At 38.2% G+C, this 25,824-nt stretch overlaps 2 protein-coding genes across 3 annotated transcripts; one reads left to right on the top strand and one right to left on the bottom strand.

The window, feature by feature from the left end:
* The first annotated feature begins 639 nt into the window (after positions 1-639).
* On the top strand, positions 640-8,719 carry atxn7l2b (ataxin 7-like 2b). Its single transcript, XM_084087336.1, has 10 exons — positions 640-808; positions 2,185-2,253; positions 2,375-2,684; positions 2,764-2,936; positions 3,817-3,899; positions 4,005-4,216; positions 4,341-4,509; positions 4,692-4,813; positions 6,715-7,468; positions 8,431-8,719. The coding sequence occupies exons 1-10, from the start codon at positions 655-657 to the stop codon at positions 8,446-8,448; spliced, it is 2,064 nt and encodes a 687-aa protein (XP_083943462.1). The 5' UTR covers positions 640-654; the 3' UTR covers positions 8,449-8,719.
* Positions 8,720-10,721: 2,002 nt separating this feature from the next.
* Positions 10,722-16,597, bottom strand: amigo1 (adhesion molecule with Ig-like domain 1). 2 transcript variants are annotated; one of them, XM_084087338.1, is made up of 2 exons: positions 16,434-16,597; positions 10,722-14,656 (listed from the first exon to the last, which is right to left on the bottom strand). In XM_084087338.1, exon 2 carries the CDS (start codon positions 14,560-14,562, stop codon positions 13,048-13,050), a length of 1,515 nt encoding a protein of 504 aa, XP_083943464.1. In that variant the 5' UTR covers positions 14,563-14,656; positions 16,434-16,597; the 3' UTR covers positions 10,722-13,047. The 2 variants fall into 2 exon arrangements, with proteins under 2 accessions (XP_083943464.1, XP_083943463.1); XM_084087337.1 differs by lacking the exon at positions 16,434-16,597 and adding an exon at positions 16,137-16,210 and having other exon boundaries at positions 12,321-14,656.
* Positions 16,598-25,824: the final 9,227 nt, after the last annotated feature.

Raw genomic sequence — 25,824 nt, 5'->3', positions numbered from 1 at the left:
TATATGGGTATTTCCAAAGTTTCAAGTGTACGAATATTAGCATGAAACTATCAAAACGAATTGTTCTTTTGAGTCGGATCTTTTCAATGAATCATTGAACCGCTTCACAGTCATCTGATCTGAACTTGTTCACGAATCTAACTGAATCGATCTGAGTAGAGCACGTATCGATTCAACAAGTTGTCTATTTCTGAGCTAATATACGGTAGTAGTAAAGCGTTTGACTGATGGGAAAACATTACTTTTAAGGTAACACCACAGGCAGAAAAAAAAAAGAAAAAAACTTAAATTCTAATGTCAGCAAAATGAAACAAGAATTTTGAAGCTGGCTTTATCGAATGTTCAGATGCCTGTATTTGAAATCCATACAAATATGTGCATATTTAATCAACCATGGCTAATTTGAATATGGAAACATTTCCTTGTAACAGAACAAGTGCCTTAATGCGCTGCGATTAATCAACTGTTCTATGTAGGCTATATAACTTGATTGTATGACAGTTTTAACAGCACGCATACGAAGCAATAAAGTTAACAGCAAAAGCAATATGAGCCTGCGTGTGATATTGTTTGGGACGTCGTTCTTTGAAACCAACTAACTGAAATGATGAGCCGACTTCCCATCGCTACGGTAATCCGCCGTGAGCGCGCAAGATGACGTCGCATTGCGCTCCCGTCGTGATGGTGGCGGGTCGTGCACGCGCTAAAACGGTAATGGCTGCCCTAGATCGGCGAATTTCCATCCTTGACTTTGTAGGGCAAAGCTGGACCGCTTGGATCGACAAAGCGAACGTATCTACATTGGACGGTGAGTAAAACAACGTCGAGCTTTCAATACTTTCGGTTATAATCGCTTCGAGGGAGCACAGGAAATGGATTTGTTTGAAAAGAGCAAACCCCGGCCACCACGACCCAAACAAAGGCCCCGCCGGGTCCTAGCGCCGAACGTGTTGCAGCCCGACACGGTACTTTCGGAAAATCTCCCAGGTCCTAGCGCTCCGTTTAGCCGTTGAATATTCCTTTCCTAAAATGTATATTCTTGAAAATGTGATTGTAATGTGTCTGAATTGATTTTATATGTTGTCGTGTTGGTTTGAGGTTTAAAGACAGAAGATGCGGCTCAGTATGTCATCTAATGTGAATCTGACAGCCAGCGCGACGGGAAGTGAAGGTGGAGACGAGTCTCTGGCCACTAAACTATCAAGATAAATAAACCTCTTAATCCATTTTCACATTTCCAGATTTATAGTTGTTCTCGTCGCCGCGAGAACATATCATTATTCACATGCAGTGTTAGTATCATGATGAAACGCTGGGCTGATATTTCCTTTTGCTATTGCCAGTAACGGTGTCAGTTGCATCTTCACATCAAACTGCCCTTGCTCTCACTTTTCTTTACATTACTTCTACGTATAGAACACTGAGATGGTCTCTCATCATCTGTCGCACTGATCAGCTGATTAAAAAATATAAGAATGGCATTTCTCATGTATATGGTTTATATAATGGAAATGACCCACATTAATGGATGCATTGAGCTGTGGCCATTAGAAATGGGAACATTCAGCACTGTTGCTTTGATATTTGATAGATGTGTATAAGGCAGTGGTTCTCAATTGGGGGACCTCAGCAAACTTTCAAGAGAACAGCACAGGAATGACCCCATCCCGAGCTTGACCTCAACCACTTTCACAGTTGTACAGCCCACCTTGGAAGTCCAATTGCCCATCTTAACATGTTACAGTTGGAGCTGAATAATGTTGTATTAAAATAATTCTACTTATTAAATCGCTACAAAAATGGCTTGGAAAAGATGTATACCAACAAACATGTAGGCTAAACCAATGTCACCACACCCACGTCAACACTGGGTTTCAAAACGTCATCTGATTGCGTCAGTGCAGTCAGATAAATAATATGACTGAATATGAAGTATGATAGTACAGTACCAATGATCTCTCTGTGAAGGCAGAGACATTTTAATGCTGGTAAACAGGACAGAAACACATTTTTTAAAGTGTAAAAATCATAGACTGGTTAAAACCGGTTCAAATTCATCAAATCAAATCCATCCATCCATCTGGAGTTTAGAACTGCTGACCAGAGAGGAGACGCTTAATTCAAATGTATTTTGAGGTTTCATTTCCTGCTTTGATGGTCTGTTTGTTTCACTGCCTCTTTTAGGGTCCTCTCTGGAAGAGTGCAGCAAAAATGTGAAGAAACGGATGGAAACTATGACTCTCAAGAAAGAAGGTGAGGAAGAGTTTGTTAGGCTTGTGATTAACAGATTGCATTGATGACGAATGACAAGATCTTGACATTCAAAGTAAAATCTTGCCATGCTTAAAAAAGAAAAATGTTCTTCCCCTCACAGACATGTCGATATATGGCCACTGCCCAGCACATGATGACTTCTTTCTGGTGGTGTGCAGCCACTGTGGGCAGGTCGTGAAGCCACAGGCTTTTGAGAAGCATTGTGAGCGACGGCATGGCCCCTTCAGCAAGCTCTACGGTACGCCATCAAACTGCTCTCCTGACCGACCCCAACATGGGACACCCCCCTCCCAACACTGCAGCCCCCGTGAGGGTCAAGACAGCAGGCACCAGGGGGCTGGACCCCCACGAGTCCCACCACCTCATTCTCCGCACCAGAGACGTTCCAAACCACAGCGTGAGGGACCCAGGTGAGAAGGAGTGAAGTTCAGTTTAACTTGATATTACACATCCACTGTTTATTTCAGTGTCATCTCGTTTATATTCCAGTCTTCAGCATGTGGATAAAATTTCCCATGGAACCCCTCCATCACCTCCACATTTGCCCACCCCACCAAAAAAAGCACCTCCATCAGCCGAGAAACCAATCCAGAAGAGTTTGGATTCACACGCTTACCTGCACGGACCAAAAACATACAGCAGAACCTACAAGAAAGTCCTTAGTACGTCTTTGATGCAACCCATAATATTCTTTTTTTTCCGATTTAAACTTCAGTAGCAAAATTGAGTTTTAATTACGCTAGTTCTGTGAATCTGTTCAAATGCTCCATTTAAATTGATTCAGAATCTGCTTATATATATTCCTTGTAAATTAATTATCGTTTGTCACCACTCAAAAATGTTCATGGAATGATCATGAAACATTAAGTTTTAATTAAAATATTTTAGTAAAAATATGCACTACCAATCAAAAGGGGTTTTTTTTCATGTTTTTATGCTCACATGGGCTGATTTCATTTGATCAAAGCAAAAACAGTAATATTAATACAATTTAAAATAACCATTTTCTATTTAAAAATATTTTAAAAAAGATGATGTATTCTTCTTGATAGAAAAGCTGAATTTTCAGCATCATTACTCCAGTCTTTAGTGTCACATGGTACTTCAGAAATCATTCTAATATGCTGATTTGATGCTCAAGAAACATTTCTTATTTTTTATCAATGTTGAAAACAGTTGTGCTGCTTAATATGTTTGTGGAAAAATTGATAAATCGAAAGTAAAAAACAGCTTTTTGTAACATTATAAATGTCACATTATAAATTAATTGTGTCCTTGCTGAATAAAATGAACAATTTCTTTCAAAAAATAAAATAAAAATAAAATACTGACCCCAGACTTTTCAAAGGTAGTGTATGTAGACAGAATATTTTTTCATTAGTATGTATTGTTATATTGATGCATAAATTATTATTCATTCAGTGTTAAAACATACCCTGACTGTATTTTACTTGTTCTAAACATTTCAAATCTACTTGGTTACAGTGGTTGCTTTGGTTGAAACGTTGATTCCTCTTGTTGAAACCAATTTGTTTATTTCAGAGAAAGAATGTGACTTTGACAAGCACTGTGGGGTGATGGATCCTGAGAGAAAGAAGCTGTGCACCAGACTGCTGACCTGTAATGTGAGCATATAGTCAATATACAGAAAAAAGCACACTAACATACGTATTTGAGTGCTTTTGCTTTCAACTCTAGCTGTCATTTCTATTTTATTTCCTCTGCCGCAGATTCACTCCATCCATCAACGACGGCAGGTTGTAGGGAGGCATAAACCCTTTGACCAACTTGTGATGGAGCTGAAGATGAGCTCAAAGCCTCGAGAGCGCCCCCCTCTGTCCAGAGAGGTGTCTGATGGAGGCTCTCTCCACCATGAGACCCCTGCATATCAGATTGGGCCTCTGCACTACAAAAGCCAAGTGACTAACTCTTCTATTCTCAGGTCTGTACTTCTGCTGCTTCATGTGGTTAAAAATATTCCAGTGTACCTGGTAAAATGAGCAAGAAAGTGAATTTCAGTGAATGGAGACTGGACAGGACATTTATCTGAACGTGTGTGTTTACAGGTCCGTGAATCCATCAGAGGGTGTTGTAGAGATGAAGGATGTGATGCGCTCTGAGGAAATGCAGGTGGAATCTCTCTCAGCTGGTCTCTCCAGTGAGGAGAGTGATGGGGAGAACTGTGAGGAATTTGCTCATCTGCCAGCTAGTACCTTGCACCCCAAGCCCCTGGGTGTAAGTCTTTCCCTTCATATCTACATTTAAGCAGTTTTTTTAAACTGCTACAAATCCCGCAAAATCTTAATGTAAGAGGATGTTGATAACAAATGTTACACAAAATGCATAGGTTCATTTCATAATATCACATTTGGAGAAAAATGAACCCATGTTTGTCCCCTCTCTTACGTTTTACCCAGCTTTGCACCTTCGGGGCACGTGTACTTGGCCGTAGTGTCTTAGCGTTCGACCGAAGGCTGCTCCACCTGCGGTCAGCTTTCAGTGTCATGATGGAGCAACACCTCAGCACTTATCTGTGGAAGTAAGATGCTTTATAACATCAGGCTGATGCCCTTGTGACATTCATAATTCTTATTTTGTGTGTTTTCAACACCGAGCCGAGAAAATCCGAGAAATCCTTCTTCTTTTGTTATTTTCCTTATTTAATTCAATGTCATTTTGGTAACACTTTACAATAAGGTCCCATTAGTTAAGTAAGCAATAAGGTATGAGAGGCTGTAAGCACTAGCCTCGATACACACAATACACACCTCGATACCACACAATACAAATATTAAAGCCGAAAAATATGTATCTATGCAACTTTCATGAAGTAAAATCACTAAAAGCCTTCCTTCCGCTGGAAAAAATAGTCCCTGACCGTAAACAGCAACAGAAGTTACATTACATTATTTCGCCAATAGACTGTCTTTGAGTGAGTCAGACAGTAGAGAAGACTTTTACATTGAAAGGACTCAAACCTGTGATCACGGAGAAGGAAGACGCAACTGACACATGACTATAGGCACGGGAAAATATGTAGGACCAAACCTGCAGAAATTAAAAATGAATAAATGCATAAAGAAATATGCAAAGAAATGTAAAAAAAACAAAAATAAATGACTATTTATACTTTTATTTCCCTATTTATGTATAATTATATATTTTTCCACATTTATTTATTTTTTCATTTATTTATTTATGCATTTATTTCCACTTTCATTTATTTTCACATTTATTTATGTATGTATGTATTTATGTCTACATTTATTTATTTATACATTTATTTATTTATTCATTTATTGCTCTGTATGCTAATGAGGGGGGCGTGTTTTACCTCAGACATAGCAATCGAGCTCAGAGTGGCAGTGCTGAAGCTTTGAGGCCACAGTGACACCTTGTGGTGTGACCAAACAATACGCAAGAGGTTTGTGGACGTGACTTTACAGGTCACGCAGGAAATAAATGACTTGGAGATGGGCAATATGGCCAAAATCTTATATCACGGTTTATGTCCTGTAATATCACCCTAACTGTATGTATAGGTTGACCATACATAGACCTACTCTTTATTACGGACATGGCCGTAAAACATCAGCTGGTCGGGATTTCTCAAATGTCTGGGCACACATGAACAGAATCCGCTGATAACAGACATTTTGACACAGAAGCGCGTCAAATTATCCACTATTAGCCACATTTTATGCCATGCATTGTAGATCCGTACACAGAAGCAAACTGCATTTTTAATGTATCTTCCAAAGCCAATGTTGACAGCAACAGAAACAAACTTTTCCATAAAGAGGTGATATTTCCTGGGGCATTTTCCATCTTCGCACTGCAGATGTGGGATGTGCAGACGCTGACTCTGAATGGCATTAGATATTATTTACACAGACTGTAATGCAGAGGAGCCATGGATGCATTTACACTGCAATTACAATTGCATAAATAATGTTATGAGATCAACAGCATTTGTTAATCTTTGTTAACGTTAATAAAAGTTAATAAAAATACAACTGTTCATTGTTAGTTCATGTTAGTTTAGGATCATCAATTAACAGATACAACTTTTAATTTTAATAATTTATTAGGAAATGTTGGAATTAACATGCTTTAGAATGACTTTTTATTGTTAGTTCATTTTAATTAATGTTAACTAATATAACCTTATAGTAAAGTGTTACCATCATTTTTTCATTGCAAATACATTTCTAGAAAAAAAAACTGTAAATAAATACTTATTATATTATTTATTAATGTTTTGAATTAGCTTTTATTTTTTATCATTTTAATTGTATTCATTTTATGTGCTTAATATTTCCCTAGTATTTCCATATAGCTTTCATTTTTTAGTTTTATTTAAACTGTTTAATTATGTGTTCAGGAATGTTCTTTTTCCTGTGAATTTTCTTTGTTGTAAGTAAAATCTTTTATCTGCAGGAAACTCCCTCAGGTGTCAGAACTATGCTCTCATCAACCCCTAGTCACCACAAACACTTATAATTCCCATGATGCCACATGCGGCTCGGTACCCGTCCGCAGCGCCTCTACTCTCAGGACAAGCACCTCAGGACAATCACAGCCCACTAACCTAACAGCCGCCTCCAGACTTCCAACGAAAGCCCAGATGCCCTCAGGCCCCGGCCGGCAACGTAACCCTGCGGGTCGGACCAGCAAACAGGCTTTGCAGGCGAGTTTCAGGGAGCTTCAGGAGAGTCCTACAGCCAGTAAACGGCAAAAATCTCCCAAAGAGGACAAAGGCTTGCCTGGAGAGTCAAAAATCCTGTTTCTCCCCCACCACAGAGACCGCCAGTCCTCCTTGACCAGAAATGCGATTTCTTCACCCCATGGCCCGTTCAATGGTGCTCTCTCACCTGGCAGCAAAACACGCCCTCCTGAAATGAAAGGGCTGCTTAAGCAAAGTCCTGCCCACATCTCCCCTTCTCCCTCCCCAGAGTCTGATAAGGGAGGGGTCTCAGGACTCAGTCAAAGGGCTGTTGGGAATGAGCATAAAGGGCCTGGCAGGAAACGTAAGACCAGCGGTGCCTCTCCCCCCAAAAACACTTCATATGCCCCTAAACCCAATGTCCTCTCCTCTTTCTCCCAGACTCACTCCAGCCTGGTGTCCTGGGGTGGGGATGGCAGACCAGGATCAACCTCCAACAGTCTGCCAAAGAAACTGGCTGGACAAACGGTATGTTTATCACATTTATCAGTAGTTTAAAAGCCTAAATGTTTAACTGAAGGTGCATTCAGTAATTACACTGACATTATCAATTATCTACTTTCTCTGTATGTCTTAATTTCATCACGTAATTTTGGGAGAAATATGGAGATACAGCCTTCCCTAGTTTTAATAGCTCATAAGAATCTCTAATAAAAAACAAAAAAAAAACATGTCTTAAAAGTATGAATAGAAAAGTAGTTTACTTGAATAGTTTACTTAGTTTCCTTGAATAATATTTGACAAAGCTTGATGAAAAAATGAAACCCAAAAATGAAAATTCTGTCAACATTTACTCATCCTCAATTTGTTCCAAACCTGTATGAGTTTCTTTCTTCTGCTGAACATAAAAGAAGAATATCTTTCTTAGCGGTACTTTAAACAACATTTTATGTAAAATATTTATTAATTATCTGTATTTATTTATCATATTTACTGTGCATGCAGTGAAAAACTGAAGTAATGGTAATGGAAATGGAAATATTTTTGTCAATTACCCAAATTAATATGATTCATAATGTGAGTGCACATGATTTTAAAATAACTATTGATTTCTTTAGTCAAACACTTCAATGATGACAAATACAGAGTGTACCTTTAAGTGGTTGTAGCATGTGTTTTAATAGTGCCAATGTATAGTGGTCAGGAAGCTCAAGCTCTTGGTAGACACATAAATCTCTCCGTTAGCATTAGCATCCGTTAAATTTCCGTTAAATTTCTTTAAAGTTGTTGAAGAAAACTGGCTAAGCTTACTTTTTCCAACACTGCAAGGATAAAAATACACCGTGGTAGAGAGAACAAGAAGTATTGGAAGTCACAGATTGATAGTCTGTTAAGATGAATCATCATGGTTTAATTCAGCACAGTGGTTGAGTCTCGCCTCTGAATTTAGATCCTTTTCCTGACCATCTGCTCTTCTTTTCTCCCAACAGCCAAAGCTTCTTCACTGAGGGAGTCTGCCTTAAACTCCTCCAGAAGCACAGGCTTACTGCCATGCATTTGCCACAGACTTTATGCACAGGATGGTGAAAGTGTCTGAAGTTCATGTAGGAGGACGTATCTGTATGCATGCATGTATGTGTGTGTCTGTATTTTGTATACTGAATTTCTATGTGAGTGAATGAATTGGTGAATGACCTGCAAATTAATATATAAATACCTCACGACCTTGTTTATGCTGCTAAACGGACTGTCAGACTCTGAAATAAATATGCCAATGTGTTTCTGTTGTCTTGGTCCTAATGAATTGAGCTGCTTCATCTCACCACTAGATGACACTAAAAACTTAGATGCCCCCATTTTACACAAATATGCCAAAGGGTCAACATTTTGTTGTTGCGGTGGATGACAGTGGGCTTTTACTTCAACGTGAATGTTTTCTCTTTTTTTATTTTTTAGTAAAAAGTCAGTATTTGTGGGACGCCTGACACGAAGTTCATCTCATCCCACCTTCAGGGCAAGTGTTTAATTCAGAGTAGTTCATTCATGTAACCATCTCAATAATACATAGTCCTGTATGTATACATTTAGCTGATCCCTCGTCAAAGATTCTGTATATAATGTGGATATTGTGTAAGCTAATGGTTCCTGCAACTACAAAATGCATTGGATAAATAGTGTTGGCTAAATGTACAGTAAACTAACATGTTTCTGAATGTCTGCTTAAACGGAAAGCATAAAAACAGGCAAAAACAGTCAATTTCATTTTTATTCACTTTTATATTATTGATAAATAATACTTCTCACAGGTATATGTCTATGTGGACTGCTGATCCAGAATCAGTTTGAGTTTTCAGGAATACACGCCACCCGGCACTCATCAGTCTCGTTTTTGACATTCAGACTAAATAAGCTTTTACGACAATGCCTCTAGCTCTAATACTGGACCTGACAACGTTTCTGTTCTCGCTCTCAGAGACTAGTAATGATGGCTGAGACTTTAGATCTCAAACCATTTAGGATTCACAGTTTTTAGTTTTTTTTGCAAAATCTAAGTATATCAGGATGCTTGCTTATAAGAATTGGTACAGATATGTCTGCATTACTGTGATTCTGGTAGATTTGTGTTGGTTTGTCTCTTTTTTATGTACTCAAATATAGCTTACTTTCACAAAACTAGCATCAAATGCCATTGATGTAGTTACTCGTTTTGAATTCTGTTAATTTAGAGTTTTAAGATTCTATATGTTAGCATAGGACAGAAGGGACTTGATCTAGTCTCTAGTACTAAGAGTACCAAGTTTAAGGCCCGTTTACACCAAGAACAATAACTATATCAACCCCCCCCCCCCACGACGGATTCTGATTGGCTGTCAATGTTTTTATCGTTCATCAAATTGAGAGAAAAAAAAAATCTGAAAGTGATTCCAAAGATATCATTCCACTGTGTCGTTGTCGTTATTGTTGTGATCTTGATTCCAGTATTCTCAAAGAATTAGAACAATTATACAATTATAGTTATCGTCCTTGGTGTGAACAGTTGTACTAAAGCTAATTTTGCACAGTTTTGAGAGTCAGCATTAGCGCAATTATACTTCTAATATTATCCATCTTGACATTCTGAGAGGCTACAAGTCAACATGAAATCAAAATTCACCCTTTTTACTTTCTTAACGCACATTTCTTGTTTAATTTTGCATGATCTATTGGTTATTTTTTTAATAAAGGAAAAAACTCTTTGCTCAAACTTGAACTTCCTCTGAAACAACTTTTTTCACAGATGTCACTGTGAAATATTGGCCAATGGATAATCTTAACCAATAGCCAAAGAGCTATTTAGGCAATTTTTTCAGAAAAACTGCATTCAGTCTGGCTCCATTCTCTTTTATAAACGGCCACTTTTCACAATCCAATCAATTTCCCACCCTAAATTGTTTTTTTCTTGTTGAATATCACGTTTCACTTGGAAATACATCTGATTACAAAAGTAAAATGGGTTGCGAACGGCAATTCACGTTGACTTTGAAATTGAAATTTAAACAATTAATGCAACAATGAATGTAAAGTTTTGGTACTCGATACATTGAGATTTAATTTACTGACACTAAAAAAAATCTCAATTTACGTGCCTAAATAACATATATTAGACAAATAGATGATCAGATTTCAAAATACATGACAGAAAAAAAACCTTTACAGTCAGTGTCATTAAAATAGGTTTACCAATATCCTATAGTCACAAGTGGAATCTAGACAACTGTATATGAACAACAATACACAGAAGAACAAGGAATTCAGTCTCTTTGGAACCTCAAGGGGGGAAAAAAGCTACCTAAAATGACACAATCATAAACACTGTAAAAACAAACACTGTTTACCCATACAAAAAGCACAGATGTACTGTCAAATGCTGAGTAATGAACAGTGGTCTTTCACAAGAACTCTGCTCGAAGCGAAATAGCCAAGGACACACTTCAGAGGAACACACACACAAGACGGGGCGAAAAGCTGCTGGATGTGGTTTTAGCGAGAGCACTTGGCTTTCCTGTCTCTTCGCAAGCGCACACCGCAGAGATCTCAGGCCTCCTCCCACAGAGCTTGTGATGGTAAGGCCTTTCCCTCCCCTCAACACTAATTTTGGATTGCAGCTGGAGAGACGTGTAAGAGACCGTAACTGCCCATGACTGCAGTCTGCCATAGCTGCTATTATCTGTCATTCCCTCTCCCTGAGATAATACTGTTTGTGAGTTCATCCACCTATCAAACATTTAATAGCTTCACCCACTCCCTCGCTCGCAAAACAGGATGTAATTACGATGTTACTGGGGAAAGAGGTCGGAGGAAACTAAGACTGCTCCTGCTGAACCCAACCAAACAATGTTATAAAGTGGTTATGGTTAACACGTGAGATGTGTCTGATTTCATTCCAGGAACAGAAGAATGGAAGCGGAATTCCCAGAATTAAGGGTTCTAGGTGTGCACAGCGCTGGACGTTCTAAATCCACGTATGTTTCTCTAACTTCCTCTATGACATCACTGCCTACATCCCAGTGTTCTGGAACAGCCTTAACATGGCTTTCAAGTCCATCAGGACAATAATGTTGTAATCGAAATGCATATGGATTGGATCTACACACATCTTCCTTGAGCACAGCAGACAAGCTTTATGCATTACATTATGATTCATATCATTCTCATTTAGATTCCTATGGCATTGTTTATGCAAATATAATATTGGTCTTTGAGAGATCACTGCTGTATGCCTGAAGTAATAATTTAGAATACCAGAACATGAGCGGGATTGACTAATCACAACATTTTGACCTGAGTTCACCCTTGATTTTAATTCATTAAGAAAACGTATTCAAATGGTTCAAGATAAAAAAAAAAATAATGATAATAATGAAAAAATCCCTCAGCATTTGGCTTTTATGTGATGAATATTACATCGGTGCTTCAAGGGCTCAAAAAAAAAAAAAAAAATGACGTCCATTCTGACAATGGATGACTCAGCACTAACTCCAACCACCACAAGTGCAAATAAACGCAGAGTGAGAAGAGGTCTGAGTGTCCCAAACTGTTTGGCTGATGAATCCAGGCTCAAATCATTATAGCTTTAGATATGAGAATGCAAGCAGATGGGACACGCCATTCTATTAAAAGATTGCATTAGCATTATATGTCACTCTCTGGGTGTCATGCGAGATTCTGCATTTTTATTCGAGAGGTAGCCAAAATTAAATAATATTGGTACTGTATTTACATATAGTTTGATATAGATAAGAAATCTTGGGTAAGTTCTTACAATTTTGTGATTGGAATCAAAAACTTAAATGTAAAGATAAAAAAATCTGATAATTACATAATTTTTTTTTTTAATTAAATTGGATGGAAAGAGTCTAGATTCAACCAGCTAATCCAGTTTGACAAGGATTTTATTTTTCCAAAGCAATATATCAGTAATTAGTTAGCTAATTATATTTCCTGTTTACATAGGGAACTGATTCAGTCAGTTCACAGTTCAACTCTTTCATTCAAAAAACACTAACAATGTTCCATAGAAACAGATACTTTTCCATCTTTTTCTTGAGACTGTACTATCAAATGCAATAGTGTATTGCTTTCCCCCTGCAATGACCAACTGTGTATGGCTTACATAAACTGGAAAGGTCAGTCAGTTATAAAAGGTGGTAAATATGATTAGCTACAAGGGCTTCATTCTATGCTATATTCTTCTTGACATTAGCAGTCTGCAAAGCTCATGCTTATGACGTGATTATATAGTGGATGTCTTAATGTTGTAATGTTTCTCAATCTAGCTTCCTAGCTTGATCATTGGGAAATTGCAGATTGCATGTGATGTTTACCAAGACTATCTCTAGTCACACTTAGTCGGCCTAAACTCACAGAAACATCTAAACACTCCAAGTTTAGATTCCACTAATATGGCAAGACCTTTTCACAGTATATACTTAAGTGCTACAGATTAAAATGCTGGAAAGGTTTTGCAGAAACAGCCAAACACTGAGGATGGCAAAGTGTACTTCAGTCTCTTTGTCCGAGAAAGTCACAACAATGAACTGTCTCCAGCCAAAAATACACATCCTCCCTCAGACTACAATGGGAGTATCAGAAAAGACCGAACTAATTGAGTCTGCCACCGATTTCTTCCGCTTTCCTTTTCCTTGCATGGCCTCCTCATCTACCTCTTCCTCTCCATTAGGATTCACTTTTCCGTTCTGTCCCTGCAGGTCCTTTGGGTCTATGAAGGCCACATGCCTGTTGAGCTCTGCTTTGGTTGCCATATCGTCATGCGTGGGGGTGACGCTGAGCATGGAGGAGTGGATACTGTCTTCATTATTGTTCTTCGATTTGCCCTGGTCGGGACAGCAGAAGCAGCGACAGGGCGTCAGGTACAGATAGATAAGAACCAGGACCACGCTAGCCAAGCAGCCCACCAAAGTGGTGTAAGCAGTGTTGAGGCTGTCACCGTTTCCATTTAGGGTGAAGTTGTAGACTTTGACCACCACGTAGAGCGTTTCGTTGAGGTATTCACTCACGGCGAAGCAAGTGTACACACCTGAGTCCTCAGGTCGTACTGATTTTATCTCTAGGCTGCCGTCTGGGAGAACCACAGCGCTGTGGTTATTGCCAGGAGATAACACTACATTTCCAGGTAGCATCCAGGTCTTTAACATGTCCCGATGTCGGGTGTCACAGCCAAGGATGAGCTTCTGCTCCAAATAAGCTTCTTCGTCGGTTTCTTTAAACGTGCTGCAGTTCATATGAATGTTGAGATCGAACAAACGCAGCACCCGTTTATCCGGGCCGGGATAAACACAGGTGTGGTCGTCCTTGAAGTCCAGTGCAGAATTGAGTCTTCGGATATACCAGTGAGCCATCAAACTGTACAGCTCGCAGTCGCAGATGAGGGAGTTGTTGTGGAAGTACAGCCCGTTCTTGAGCCAGGCCGGCAGCACCTGGAGGTCATGAATGGGGAGAACTTTGATCCGATTGGAAGACAAGTCCAACAGACTCAGCTTGTCCAGTCGGTTCTTGTCCTTGACGAGCTCCAGGGGGAAGCGGGACACCTGGTTCTGGCTCAGGTAGAGTTTCTGCAGGCTGCTGAGGCCCAAGAAGGCTGTGCGGTCGATCTGCGAGATGTGATTGTTGTAGAGCAGCAGAACCTCCAGATGTATCAGTGGCTCGAAAATGAACTCGTCTAGCTGTCGCAGATTATTTGACGACAGATCCAAGTAGCGCAGTTGCTTTACGAATACGAACGCCTCCGAAGAGAGGAACGACAAACCGTTGTGGCTGAGCAAGAGGTTGTGGAGTTCGGGGAGTTTGTGCTTGGTCCATTGTGCGCGCAGTCCAGTTATCTCATTAAAACTAATGTCAAGCACGGCCGTGTAGCTGGGCAGGTCGGATGGAATCATCGTCAGGTTCATCTTGGAGCAGCTGACAATGTTACTGGCGCATATGCACATTTTGTGACAATTCAGCGTCGATCCTCTGGTCCTGGGGATCAGTGCAAGAATAAAGGACAAGCAGACAGCCCGCCTGATGCACCACTTAATAGAAGGGGGCATTTCTGACACGCAGTTAAAATGCAGATGTTGCATAAGTCATAAAATCCTCTTCAGTAATGCGGCTGTTTAAATCCTTTCCACACTGTTTGGAAGAACAGCCTGTGGGACTGATAAGGCAAATTTAGAGCTAGAAGAAAAAAAAGAAACAAGAATGTTTACTTTTTTAAAAACAGAATTGCCTCAAAATGTTAACCTGTTCAGACCCAGTGCCCATTTCAATTTAGTATTTTCTTTTCTTTTCGTCATTTAGAAATCAGATCAAAGAATTTTTTAATTGTTATTAAGTATATGTTTAACTAATTTATGAACATATTTTTAAACTACTATTTTTAAATAAGACTTTAAATAATTTTCTCTGAATTCTTTCATTTGATGTTCATTGTGATATCCCATTGGGTCTTCAATGGGTCTTTTGTATTCAAAAACTTTGCCTGTAAAAAAGATAAATAAAAAGCAGCAGACGTAAGCTACTGAATTACACTGTTTATGCACTAACATTCGACTTGTATGTCTCTCTGGAAACATGCCAAAGATGTGGGTGGTGTGGCACTGTGAGCTGGTCACCCAAAAGGTGAAGGTTTGAGAGGACCATCCAAATGAACCATCCATGTAACATGCTTGGCCATGTTAGTGACATTTATTTTGTTTCTGTGCTAGTTATTAAGATTTTTTTTTTTTTAAAGAAATTTAAAATCAACATTAAGTTTTATTTATATAAAATCAAATTTTATACCGTTTTGAATGTCAATGTATTTAATATAGGCCTATTTAATTTCAATAGAAAATGAATTTTATTTTATGATATTTTATGATCCCTGAACCTTTCAGAACCATATCCAACATGTCCATTAAATGTAACTATCAAAGCATGCGTGATCATTATCTTTCTTCTTCTTCTTCTTCTTCTTTTTTTTTTTTTTTTTTTGGCTCTATGGCTGCGTTAATGTTGGTAACTGGGCTTTTAGAACATGTTATCTGGTTAAGCTCGTCATTAACTGCTCCAAGCTGGCATAGCTACAAACCAGCTACCATCTGGTCATAAGGTAGTAAAACTATGCTTGTTACATGGTAGCTTGTCAAGGAGCTAGCTTGCCCTATAATGAACAGCAACTAGGATTTTCCAACAAGGTTTTTAAATAGATATAAAGCACGGTCTTGTTTTGTGTTCCTTGGAACATACTTCGGGGCCGAACGGGTTAATTAAGGTAAAATGAATGAATGTGAACAGTATTGTCAGGACAAGCGCGCGCTCAACCTAATGCATGCGCATAGGTTTACAAACAAGCTCTGATCTATTTTGACTGAGTATAGGCGCACATGGCGGAATCTAAACAGCAATTCGTTTATTTATTTGTTCACATTTTTACTTTGTCATGCAAATAAAAAGGCTAATTTGACAAACGCTCCCAGGCAAAACTCGTTGTAAATGTTAAGATTTCTGTTTTATGGCCTCTCCGGACTCAACATGGTGTAGCATTGCACCATTTACCAACGTATGCACACAGTAAAACCCGTGATTTTAATGGGATAAAAAAAAAAAAAAAAAAATACACAGTAGGCTAGCCTACAAAAAAAAAAAAAAACTGCATAAATATAATATATCCTACCTGCATCCTGTTGTGCCTAAAAATGTCATTTCAAAGAAAAACATTGTCTCTTTTCACCCGTTTCACATCACAGCAGTGTGACACGTCTTTCCCATTTAAATAAATAAACAACGGAAACGACTAGGAAGAGGTGTAGACGTGTAGCCTAGTCTTAAGAGAGACTGAAAATAAAACGTTTCCAGCTCGGGTGCAGAGCGAACATTTTGGCACACACACCGATAGAGAATAACATGGGCAGGAATAAGATTACGTAAAGAAATAGACTCACTTAACGCCATATCTCAGTAGGCTACTAACCTCGAGATGTATCACCGCAGAGACACATGAATCCCTTTAGAAAGTCCATTTCCTATGGAGCACCAGAGTTTTTCTTTGATGCAGTGTGCCTGAACGGGTGTAAATAAGCCCGCCGCAGCGCACACACCTCTGATCATCATCATCAGCAGCAGCAGCATCTCCTCATGGGCGCATGAGCAGACCTGCGCACGCACACACACACACACACACACACACACAACGGAGTCTGTGTCCGCATTGGCGAAGCATCCGAGGTCCATCTTACAGGCTCACTGGCTAGTGGCGGCGTGTTCTCGTTTTGAGTAGGCTACATTTGATTGTAACATTTGTGAGCACATGTAGGCTATTTCATTTAAAATAATTAATTTTTTTCTTTAATAAAAAAAAAGGAAAATATAATTCCAGGTCAAAATCATAACGGGCAGGAAACAAAAAAACAAACAAAACAAAAATCAAATAAGTCAGATGTTTTTCGGTTAGTCAACGAGAAAGCTGCCAACTAGGCCTATTTATTTATTTATTATCATTAATGATATCATTAATGTTCTTAATGACATTAATTTAATTTAACATAATTCAAGAAATGACTCAGATTTGAAGAGGTATAGGCCAAGTCCTGACTGGACGAAAGGAGGAGCTGGGGATGGTGGAGGGTAATTAGTTCCTGAGCAAGTGATAAAGCTGCTGATAATCCTGAATGGACCTTATATATAGGGTTGCTGTGATAGGCGTTGTATTCCTATAGGTAGATGTGGATCATTTGAGAGTCAGCTGATGCGAGCTTGACTAATGTTATACTGACAGACAGACCTAACACTACAGTTTATGTATTTCCTTTATTACTTTTATGTTTTATGTAAGCTAAAATTGTATTATATTATCAATATTAGAGCCATTAGATATGATACACATAGTAAAAGATAAATATCAAAATAAATTTGTCATACAAACATCAAGCAATAATCTCTTACGCAAGGGAGTAAATGTAATTCTCTTCCATGAAAACCCAGGAGAGTAGACGACAAGCTGACACTGATGCTCCTGCAGGTTTGTAATTGCACTCTCGCATACGTAATTGCATTAGTCCGGTCTTTAATTAATTGCCTTTCTCCTTTTGTCTTTAACAGAATTCCTCTCAAAACAACTTCCTATGAGTAAAAGTCTCTGAACGCATCATGCTAACTAAAAATGGCATAAATAATTCCACAACTTCCCAGAATAGAGCCGCAGTGAGTGACTAATTTGCTAGCTCTTACTGATATCTGATTCTGATATTTTAACTCTACTGATACTGAGATTGCCCTGCTTCTGCTTCTGTCTTCTCTGCTGACATGTTCTGTATTAGTTTATATCCGAATAGCATGACTCTGGTTGATTTGGAGGGTTATTGTGTCCAATTGGATGAGAGAATGTTTGCAAAATTCATGTTCTTGCGCTAACCATTGACACCGAAGACCTGCAAAACAGCATCAGGCTCTTTTTCTGTCGCACTTTTCTCTCTCCAGTGGGAGTTTGTGAACTGTTCCATAAATCTCAGCGCCGGAGAACAAAGGTGATCACAGTAGGTGGGCTGGAGATGTTGCAGCACTAAAGGATGAATCCATATAATCCTCAATAAATCTATCTCCCATTATCTAAACCTTCCCAAATGCGCAAAGATTTATTAAGACAGAGTGCTTCCCATTAAAGGATTGTAGAGTCTATATTGATTATAACTAAAAAGAGGTGTTAGATCAAGCCAAATTATACATGCATTAGGTGAACAGAACTCAAAAGGAGTTTTTTTCCCCATACGATGAAAGTCACTGGGGACCAATCATGTTGTTTTGGACCTCATTGACTTTCATTATATGGATAAAAAAGACATTTTCAAAATATCTCCTTTTGTGTTATGTTCATCTGATGCATAATTTATGTATAATTTGGCCTACTCTTACATCTCATCAATCAATATATACTCTACAATCCTTTAATTAGAAGCATAATCATGTTGGTTTGGACCCCATTTACTTTCAAAAACATTTGACAAAAACATTTGAAACATTATTTTGTGTTCCACAGAGGAAAGTCATACAGGTTTGGAATGACAGTTTTTTTTTACATGGGAAAATATAATTTTAGATTTAATATGTTTCATGAACCCAAGACTATGACAGACCAAAAATTGTGTCTGTTAGCTGTTACCAGACCAGGGTTGAGTGCAAGGGAAAACTGCCAGCAGGATACATCTTAAATTATTATCACTGCTGAAGTGTGAACAACCAACAAGATAAATTGGATGCCAAACAAAAACCATACATGGACATGGACAGACAGGAGCCGCTCATGCTAGAATTAAACGACTTGAAATCTGAAGGTGACACTGCACAGATTCACAAGGATCTACAGGCTCCAGATTGGGCCTGAGATTGAGCCTCCATTAGCCTCATCATTAGCCCAGATGAACTGAAGAATTCTGAGTGTAGTGTGTTTTTGCAGTCACTTTCTTGCGTAATTAACCATAGTAAAATATCTAGCAGACGCCAGCAGTCCAGTGTGTTTGTGCTCAGAATCATTAATGTTCAATTGGACTTCTGCTCCTGCTGTGGAGGCAACTGTTGCCTGGCAACTGTTGTGGTTTTACATGAGCCGTGGCAGTTGGGTTGCCCACCCTCTTATTGTTGTTGGGATGTCTGCTTAGCTGGGGTTTACCAGGGAGGAAAACAACAGATACAGTGAGAAAGAGGCAGAAAGCAACAAAAAAATTGCAATTCACAATAAAGAATGCTCACAGATTAATTATAAATTAGCATTGAAATATATTGAACTGAGAGAGATTGCCTTTCCTTTTCTGTTCTCGTTCTCCAACAATTACTCATCCCTCTAACAATAGCTTGAAATGCTTGCTAGTAGACAAATCGATCCCTGTGTTGTCTCCACAATGGTAAACAGAGCTGTAGTCAATGTCTGTGCCCCACCTGGTCAACACATGCAGATGGTAAACACATACTTTGGTTGCCGCGCCGGCAGGTGCATTTGATATCAGTCGTTGTATAGAAACAGTCAAACCTGAGTGAAAGGGTCAGTAAAAGAGATAAATAGGATAGATTCACATCTAAGAGCACTGCAAAAAGCATTTTCACTGTTTAATGAATGAGTATTTTTGTCTTACTTTCAGTAAAATATCTAAACATTCACAAAACTTTGAAATAAATAATGGTATCACATTCTTTTCTCCCTATATTTGCAATGTTTTCTTGTTTTAAGCATACTAAAAGCTAAAAACATGTTAAACCAAAAAGAGGGTTAACGAAAAGTCATTACTTCAGTCTTCAGTGTCACATGATCCTTCAGCAATCATCTGATTTTTATGGAAACTGTGATTTAAAAAAATCTGTGTCTTTTCTAAAATTAATGTCACTTTTGATCAATTTAATGCGTTTTGCTTTGCTGAATAAAAGAATACTTTCTTAAAAACTTAAAAATCTTACTGACCCCAAACTTTTGAACGGTAGTATTCTCTGAAAATAAAGTCTATATTATCTTAAACAATTTTTCTTCTCAATTAAATTTATCTTGTTTTCAGGATGTTTTCATTTATTAATTATTGATATTATTAAGTAGGTTATTTTATGGAAAATCATTTGCAGTATAAAGAAATATCAGTTATTAGATAAATCTTTGATATTTCTTTAGGAGCGAATATATATTTTTGTTAAATGAGCTTGTTGCTTTCCAACAACAGTCAATGCTGAGCAACAACAGTCAAGGCAATGTGAATAACACATAACTCTTAAATTCACCAGACAAATGCTGGTTATTTATAACATAATTAGACGTAAAACTGACAAAGGTAACAATAGAGGAGCAGGTGTTTTATTCATAAAGGCAGTTCCCCATCTGCAGTATTTTCTTCCAGCTTCCATGGAGATAGCTCAGTCAAAGAGCAGCTAAATGATTCAGAATTATCTTATTACTTCAGTATATAACTGCAGGGATTTTGTCTTTCTTTAGTGGATTAATGGATTTGCACTCTTATATGCTTGTGGCTTTGCCAGCTCCTCTAAGAGGTATTCGTTTAAAGCCTGTCTTACTCAAAATCTCTTAAATCTGTGGCTTCATATTAGTTCAAAGTGCACTTAAGAACCCAAGGAGCAGCTAATGCTTAATGGCTCATGTGCATTTTATATGCATATAGCACTTTCTCTTCATCTTCTTCAAAGTTCACTGCTTATGGCAAACTTCAAAAATCCAAAAAGTCTGAGTTTGTGCCAAGATGAATTTTGTGAGACACACATGCATCAGTTTTCTGGATGAACAGCGCTATGAGGGCTCTTTAGTCAGCACCGACTGGAAGTCTCTCCCATCCTCAACTAATAACTAAGATTTGTTTGAGCAGCTGGAGAGATTTTGCACCTGGTTTTTGGACCTAGCTGTTATCACTGGTAAGAGACTGAGTATGCTGCTTCAAAGACACACTGCCAAAATATTTTTACTGAGAGGCACACTGCTAGACATAGTTCACTCTCCCACTCATCTCTTCTTCAGTCAGTGGTTGCACTGCAAGCATATGTGAAAATAAACATTTCCCTTAATGAGTCTCAGGCTAACGCTCTCTAGGTCAGCATGAAGAGTATATTTCTGAGCCAAAGCTTTTGTTTTCAGTGTTTATGGTAAATTATAGCACTGAAAGATGGCAGACAGTGTAGCATTGGAATTCTGGTAAGGAGAAGTTTAGGATTTTTCCTCTGGCTTTTGGATCATTGCAGAAAATAAGCTCTGTGACCAACACAAGTTTATGATTCTTACACGTGTTCATCATGACACTCTTCACAAATGAACACAAGTTTAATTCATTAATTTTGAAGCCAAAATACAAGAAATAAAAAGTAGGCTGTAAAACAAACTACTCCACTACTCCATGACTTAAACGTCACCATTAAGCTTCTGACAACTCTTTCGGTTTTTACTTTAAAAATGTTTTCCCTGAAAGTTTGAGTTAGAACATAGTTTGCAAGAGCGTGATTATAAACACGATGAGGCTGTAAGTGCGGACTAGTGAGTAGATCAGTTCAGTTCGACATTTAACCAAAAACCCATTCAAAAAACCCATTGACTGCAGGAGGGTGGAATCGGAAGTCATAAAATACTAACTGGATTCTGGGTTTTGGCCTACGAAAATACGTCATCCTTCATCTGACATGTTACCGACACACAGGCAGACAGTATAAACACACTTTCAGTGCTTTCCCTACCTTTCCCTCTGTTTCTTCTGATTGGTCCAGTAATTTGACTGTGGCTGCAAGGCTTACCAAATCAAATTTTTTGATTATGGAAAGCAGAATTTTCTCCTGGCCTGAGGCTGAGATAAGTGAGATGTTACATAGGAAATACATTTGCTCATGACAGAAGATTTACGAGCCATTTCAGGCCAAAAAAAAAAAAAAAAAACCCACATCATTTCTCTCCAGTACAGCAGCATTCAATCAGGCTAATGTAATAACCCAGCCATCTATCCTCCGATGCCGTCTGCAGCTTTCATACGCTCTTAGAAAAAAGGTTAATTTGGGATTCTATAGAACCCTGCTGTTATTGACTCTGAGAGAAATGTCTTAAATAACTGCATAATACTTGTTTAACTGATTATTTAAAAAATAATCTATAGTGATAAAGTATGTGTACGAGCTGTTTAAGTCATAAAATGTAATTAAAACTAAATCCATGAAATGATCCCATGATGGGAAGAAGGTTATATAAAATCTGTAGGCCTGCATGAAACGCCTGACAGAACCCTTTAAGGTTCTATATAAATGTTGTTTAGTAATATGCAGATGCTTCTGCACATAAGCAGCTCGCATGTGTTTAAATGACCCCCTGTGAGGGCAGAAGGTGTCTTATTTAACCGTTCAAACAGACTGACACTGTGTCCTGGTGGTTTCATTCAATGCAGGATCAAATGTCCTGTTTCTTGCCTGTGTTTTTCGTGGACTGCGGTCTTTATTTATTTATAACTAGGCTTGAATAATGAAAAATAGGTGGGAAGTCACTGCAGCAAATGCACCCAGGGAACATGAAACAGGGAGTGTCTCAAAGGCAACAGGATCAGCGAGGAATCATGCCTAGGAGTCGGTGCATGTCTGCATGTGTTTTGTTTACCCTGAAAGATCATTTGCTTCTTATGGCAGTGTTCGAAATAAAACATAAAGGTGTGTTCCTTTAAACCACAGCATCCATATAATGAGAGTTTTCTTTACGTCTGGAACAAGATATTGGCCAGATGTCAATCCCAGGGCATATAAAGAATAGGCAATTTGGTGGATTTAGGTGGTTCAGATAGCATTTGTTAAATAATTTTTAACCTCCCAATAACCTGTATATCCCTGTCTATCTGTCCACGTTTTAATTTTCATTCTGATCTTTCTCTCGCTGACAATAGCAGATGGTTGTCTGCTAAAAGTTGCATGTTCTTAAGAACCGGCCCAGATGATTTTCTCCTGCTGTTACCCGTGACTGTAGACTCCACCCCCTCACATAATGACTAGTTTGATTATGCAATCGCTGTGTCCACTAATGCCATGAGAAAGAGTAGAATTGTGTTACTCTTGACTATGTGTGCAGCATACTGTATATGAGGGAGAATGAGTCCCCTATATTTCTGTACCTTCCCAGCATGCATCACTCTCAAGCATGACATTTAGCTGTCTGCAAGTTTGTGATGACTGAGGATCACAGCCAACACGTTATTGATTGTTGTGCAATAAGCCGCCAAGTATTCTGACTGATGGCTAAGATTCCTGTGGATTTACAAGATAATTATCCCACTAATTGCAGGATTAATGGAGCCCATTGTGCAGATGCACGAACATGTGGCACTGTTACGAGAAACTCAACAATGAAATTTACCATCAATAGACCTGAGCTGCTGTATTTAATTTGACACAAATTAAAACAGTGAGTGACAGACTCACGGGTTTTTAAAATGTTGTTCTGTAAAGCCCCTAATTTATGTCTGATTTTGACAGCCCATTTTTTCTGTGTTCCATTGAACAGATATTTTGTTTAAATAATGTAATATAATATAATATAATATAATATAATATAATATAATATAATATAATATAATATAATATAATATAATATAATATAATATAATAATTATCAATATAATTCTTTATGTAAGATAAAATGACTCTTTAAAGATAAAGTTTATTTGGTTATAAAGTGAAGCTGTCCTGAAAAGTCTCCATTGGGTTGAAGGGCAAACGGATGATTGTACCTCTAAAATTGATCTAAAAGCAGAGAGATCTTAACTTAAGAGTCCCTTCGGATCGAGCTCCGTGTGATGGGCACAATGTGTCCCTGAAGGCCCTGGCAAATATGAGTTTATGTAATCTGAACACAGACTGTGCTGTAATGTATTTATTCTGTTGCAATACCTCCACATAATCTTTCAGCAGGAGCTGCAGATTTGGGAAGATTTCATACGCTTAACCATTGTATTATACTCATAATAAGTGAAATCTCTCTTTCACTCTCCTGTACTCTAACAGTTCCCTATGTATGTGTACACTCGTGAAAAAGGCACATTAAACGCTGTGATCTACACATTGAGATTTTTTGGGGGGATTTTTGTCAAATAAATAATTTTAGCTATAACAAAAAAAAAAACAAAAAAAAAAAATTAAAATTGTGATGAATGTATAATAATATAGTATGTTGTTGCACTCCATTGAATCTGCTGCCTGTAACATGAGTACAGCAGCTTGAACAAGTTCTCTTTGTTTATCTTCATAGAGAATGTTAAGAAATGAAGAATGATTCTTCCTGTCAGTCCCACTCAGTTACACTGATTTGTTTCATGGTGTTAAGTAAAGCTCTTACTCAGCTGTAGTAATCTTGTGCTCCGCCACGCAGCCTTGTGGTGAGATTTAAGGGCTTTAGTGACATCCTTTCCCCCACATTAATCTTTGTCATTCCGTGCTATACAGCCAACTAATACAGAAGCAGATTCTTAGAGACAGATGAGATTTAGTGTCTTCCTTTATTGTGGAGGTCTCTTAGAATATCTGTTCCATGAATGTTTGCTTTATACTTGATAATCTCTAGGATATTCAGCTGTAAACCATAGCACACACAATAATAGCTAGCTACACAGATGTAGATAAAGAACTAACCGTTTAAATATTTTGAACACAACTTAGTGCTATAGCCTACATTAAATAATCAATAAATAACTGCAGTGGGTTATTTTATGTGCTGACAAATAAAAAGTAGTTCTACACATTTAAAATGTATTTACCCTTTAGTATTTTGAATCATAGTATATAGTAGCGTATATAATAGGCTATAATATGATCACACAATTTACAATTATCATATCAATAGTCCAACTAGTGGTTGTTCCCTTTCACACATTCAAATCTATCATGTTGTAAAAAAAAAAAAAAAAATGCTTTGAAAATAAGGGTGGGAACTGAACCAACGAGATTTCCTTATGGTGCGTTCACACCGGACGCGAATAGCGCGTCAGGCGCGAGTGATTTCAATGTTAAGTCAATGCAAAGACGCGTTACGCGCGTAAAAAATTCCTGCTGCGCGAATGAGGCGTTATGGTGTCTCACTTCGCTGCGCTAATGTAAACAAACAAAGTGTTAGCGCGTAAGATTCGAATTCGGGAAAGCCTAAATTTTGAGTAAATAACGACTTAAATTTCGTGCTGTTTTTCACATAAATTTATCGTACGACGTCAGAAGATTTGGAAAACTGCACACGAGAATCACATGGACTAGGGGGAGAACCGGGGCGAAAGTAACGCGGGACGAAAGTAACAAAGCAATTTTCTCAGAGCCCTGACTATATTAGCATTTCAAGCTATGACAGCACGTTTAGTACGCAACCCTTGACAGAGCTGCCAAATATCACGCGATTTCGTCATCGTTTCCCGCGGTTAGGTCCGGTAAGCAGTTTTCGAGTGCGATAAGTAAATTAGGCTACTGAAGCGGTACTTTTTTTCTAATTACAAGTTGTGTTTTTAGTTTCATGTCACACAGTAATGATCAATCTACAGATTATTAAGTGCTGTAACACATCCTGAAGTTTGCCTTGTCAGAGTTTTTCAGTATAAAAGTAAATCGGGTTTAAATGTCCGGAGTTCCTGTCGGGACGAAAGTAACACTTGTTACTTTTGTCCCTCTATAGTGAAAACAAGTGTTTCTTTTGTCGCGCTGCTAATGTGGTGACTTTTTCTGTGTTGCAGCATTTATTAAAACATGTTTATGTCATATTATACTAACAGAATATGGCAAAAGTGAGGGTCAGTAAGACAGATAGAGGTCTGATTCAGCCAGATGTTTATGAGAGGGCGTTCACATTTAAATCAGCTGATTTCTGTGTCACCATTTTTTTACACTCA

This window comes from Abramis brama, assembly GCF_963993115.1.
Source record: "Abramis brama genome assembly, chromosome: 16".
NCBI classification, from domain to species: Eukaryota; Metazoa; Chordata; class Actinopteri; order Cypriniformes; family Leuciscidae; genus Abramis; species Abramis brama.
This window is presented reverse-complemented; position numbering and strand designations above follow the sequence as displayed.

Excerpts from the sequence above, each read along its gene's own strand:
- atxn7l2b (XM_084087336.1), top strand. The coding sequence starts at position 655 with ATGACGTCGCATTGCGCTCCCGTCGTGATGGTGGCGGGTCGTGCACGC. Across the intron at positions 4,510-4,691 it reads TGCACCCCAAGCCCCTGGGT|CTTTGCACCTTCGGGGCACG; the intron begins GTAAGTCTTTCC and ends CGTTTTACCCAG. Across the intron at positions 4,814-6,714 it reads CTCAGCACTTATCTGTGGAA|GAAACTCCCTCAGGTGTCAG; the intron begins GTAAGATGCTTT and ends TTTTATCTGCAG.
- amigo1 (XM_084087338.1), bottom strand. The coding sequence starts at position 14,562 with ATGCAACATCTGCATTTTAACTGCGTGTCAGAAATGCCCCCTTCTATT.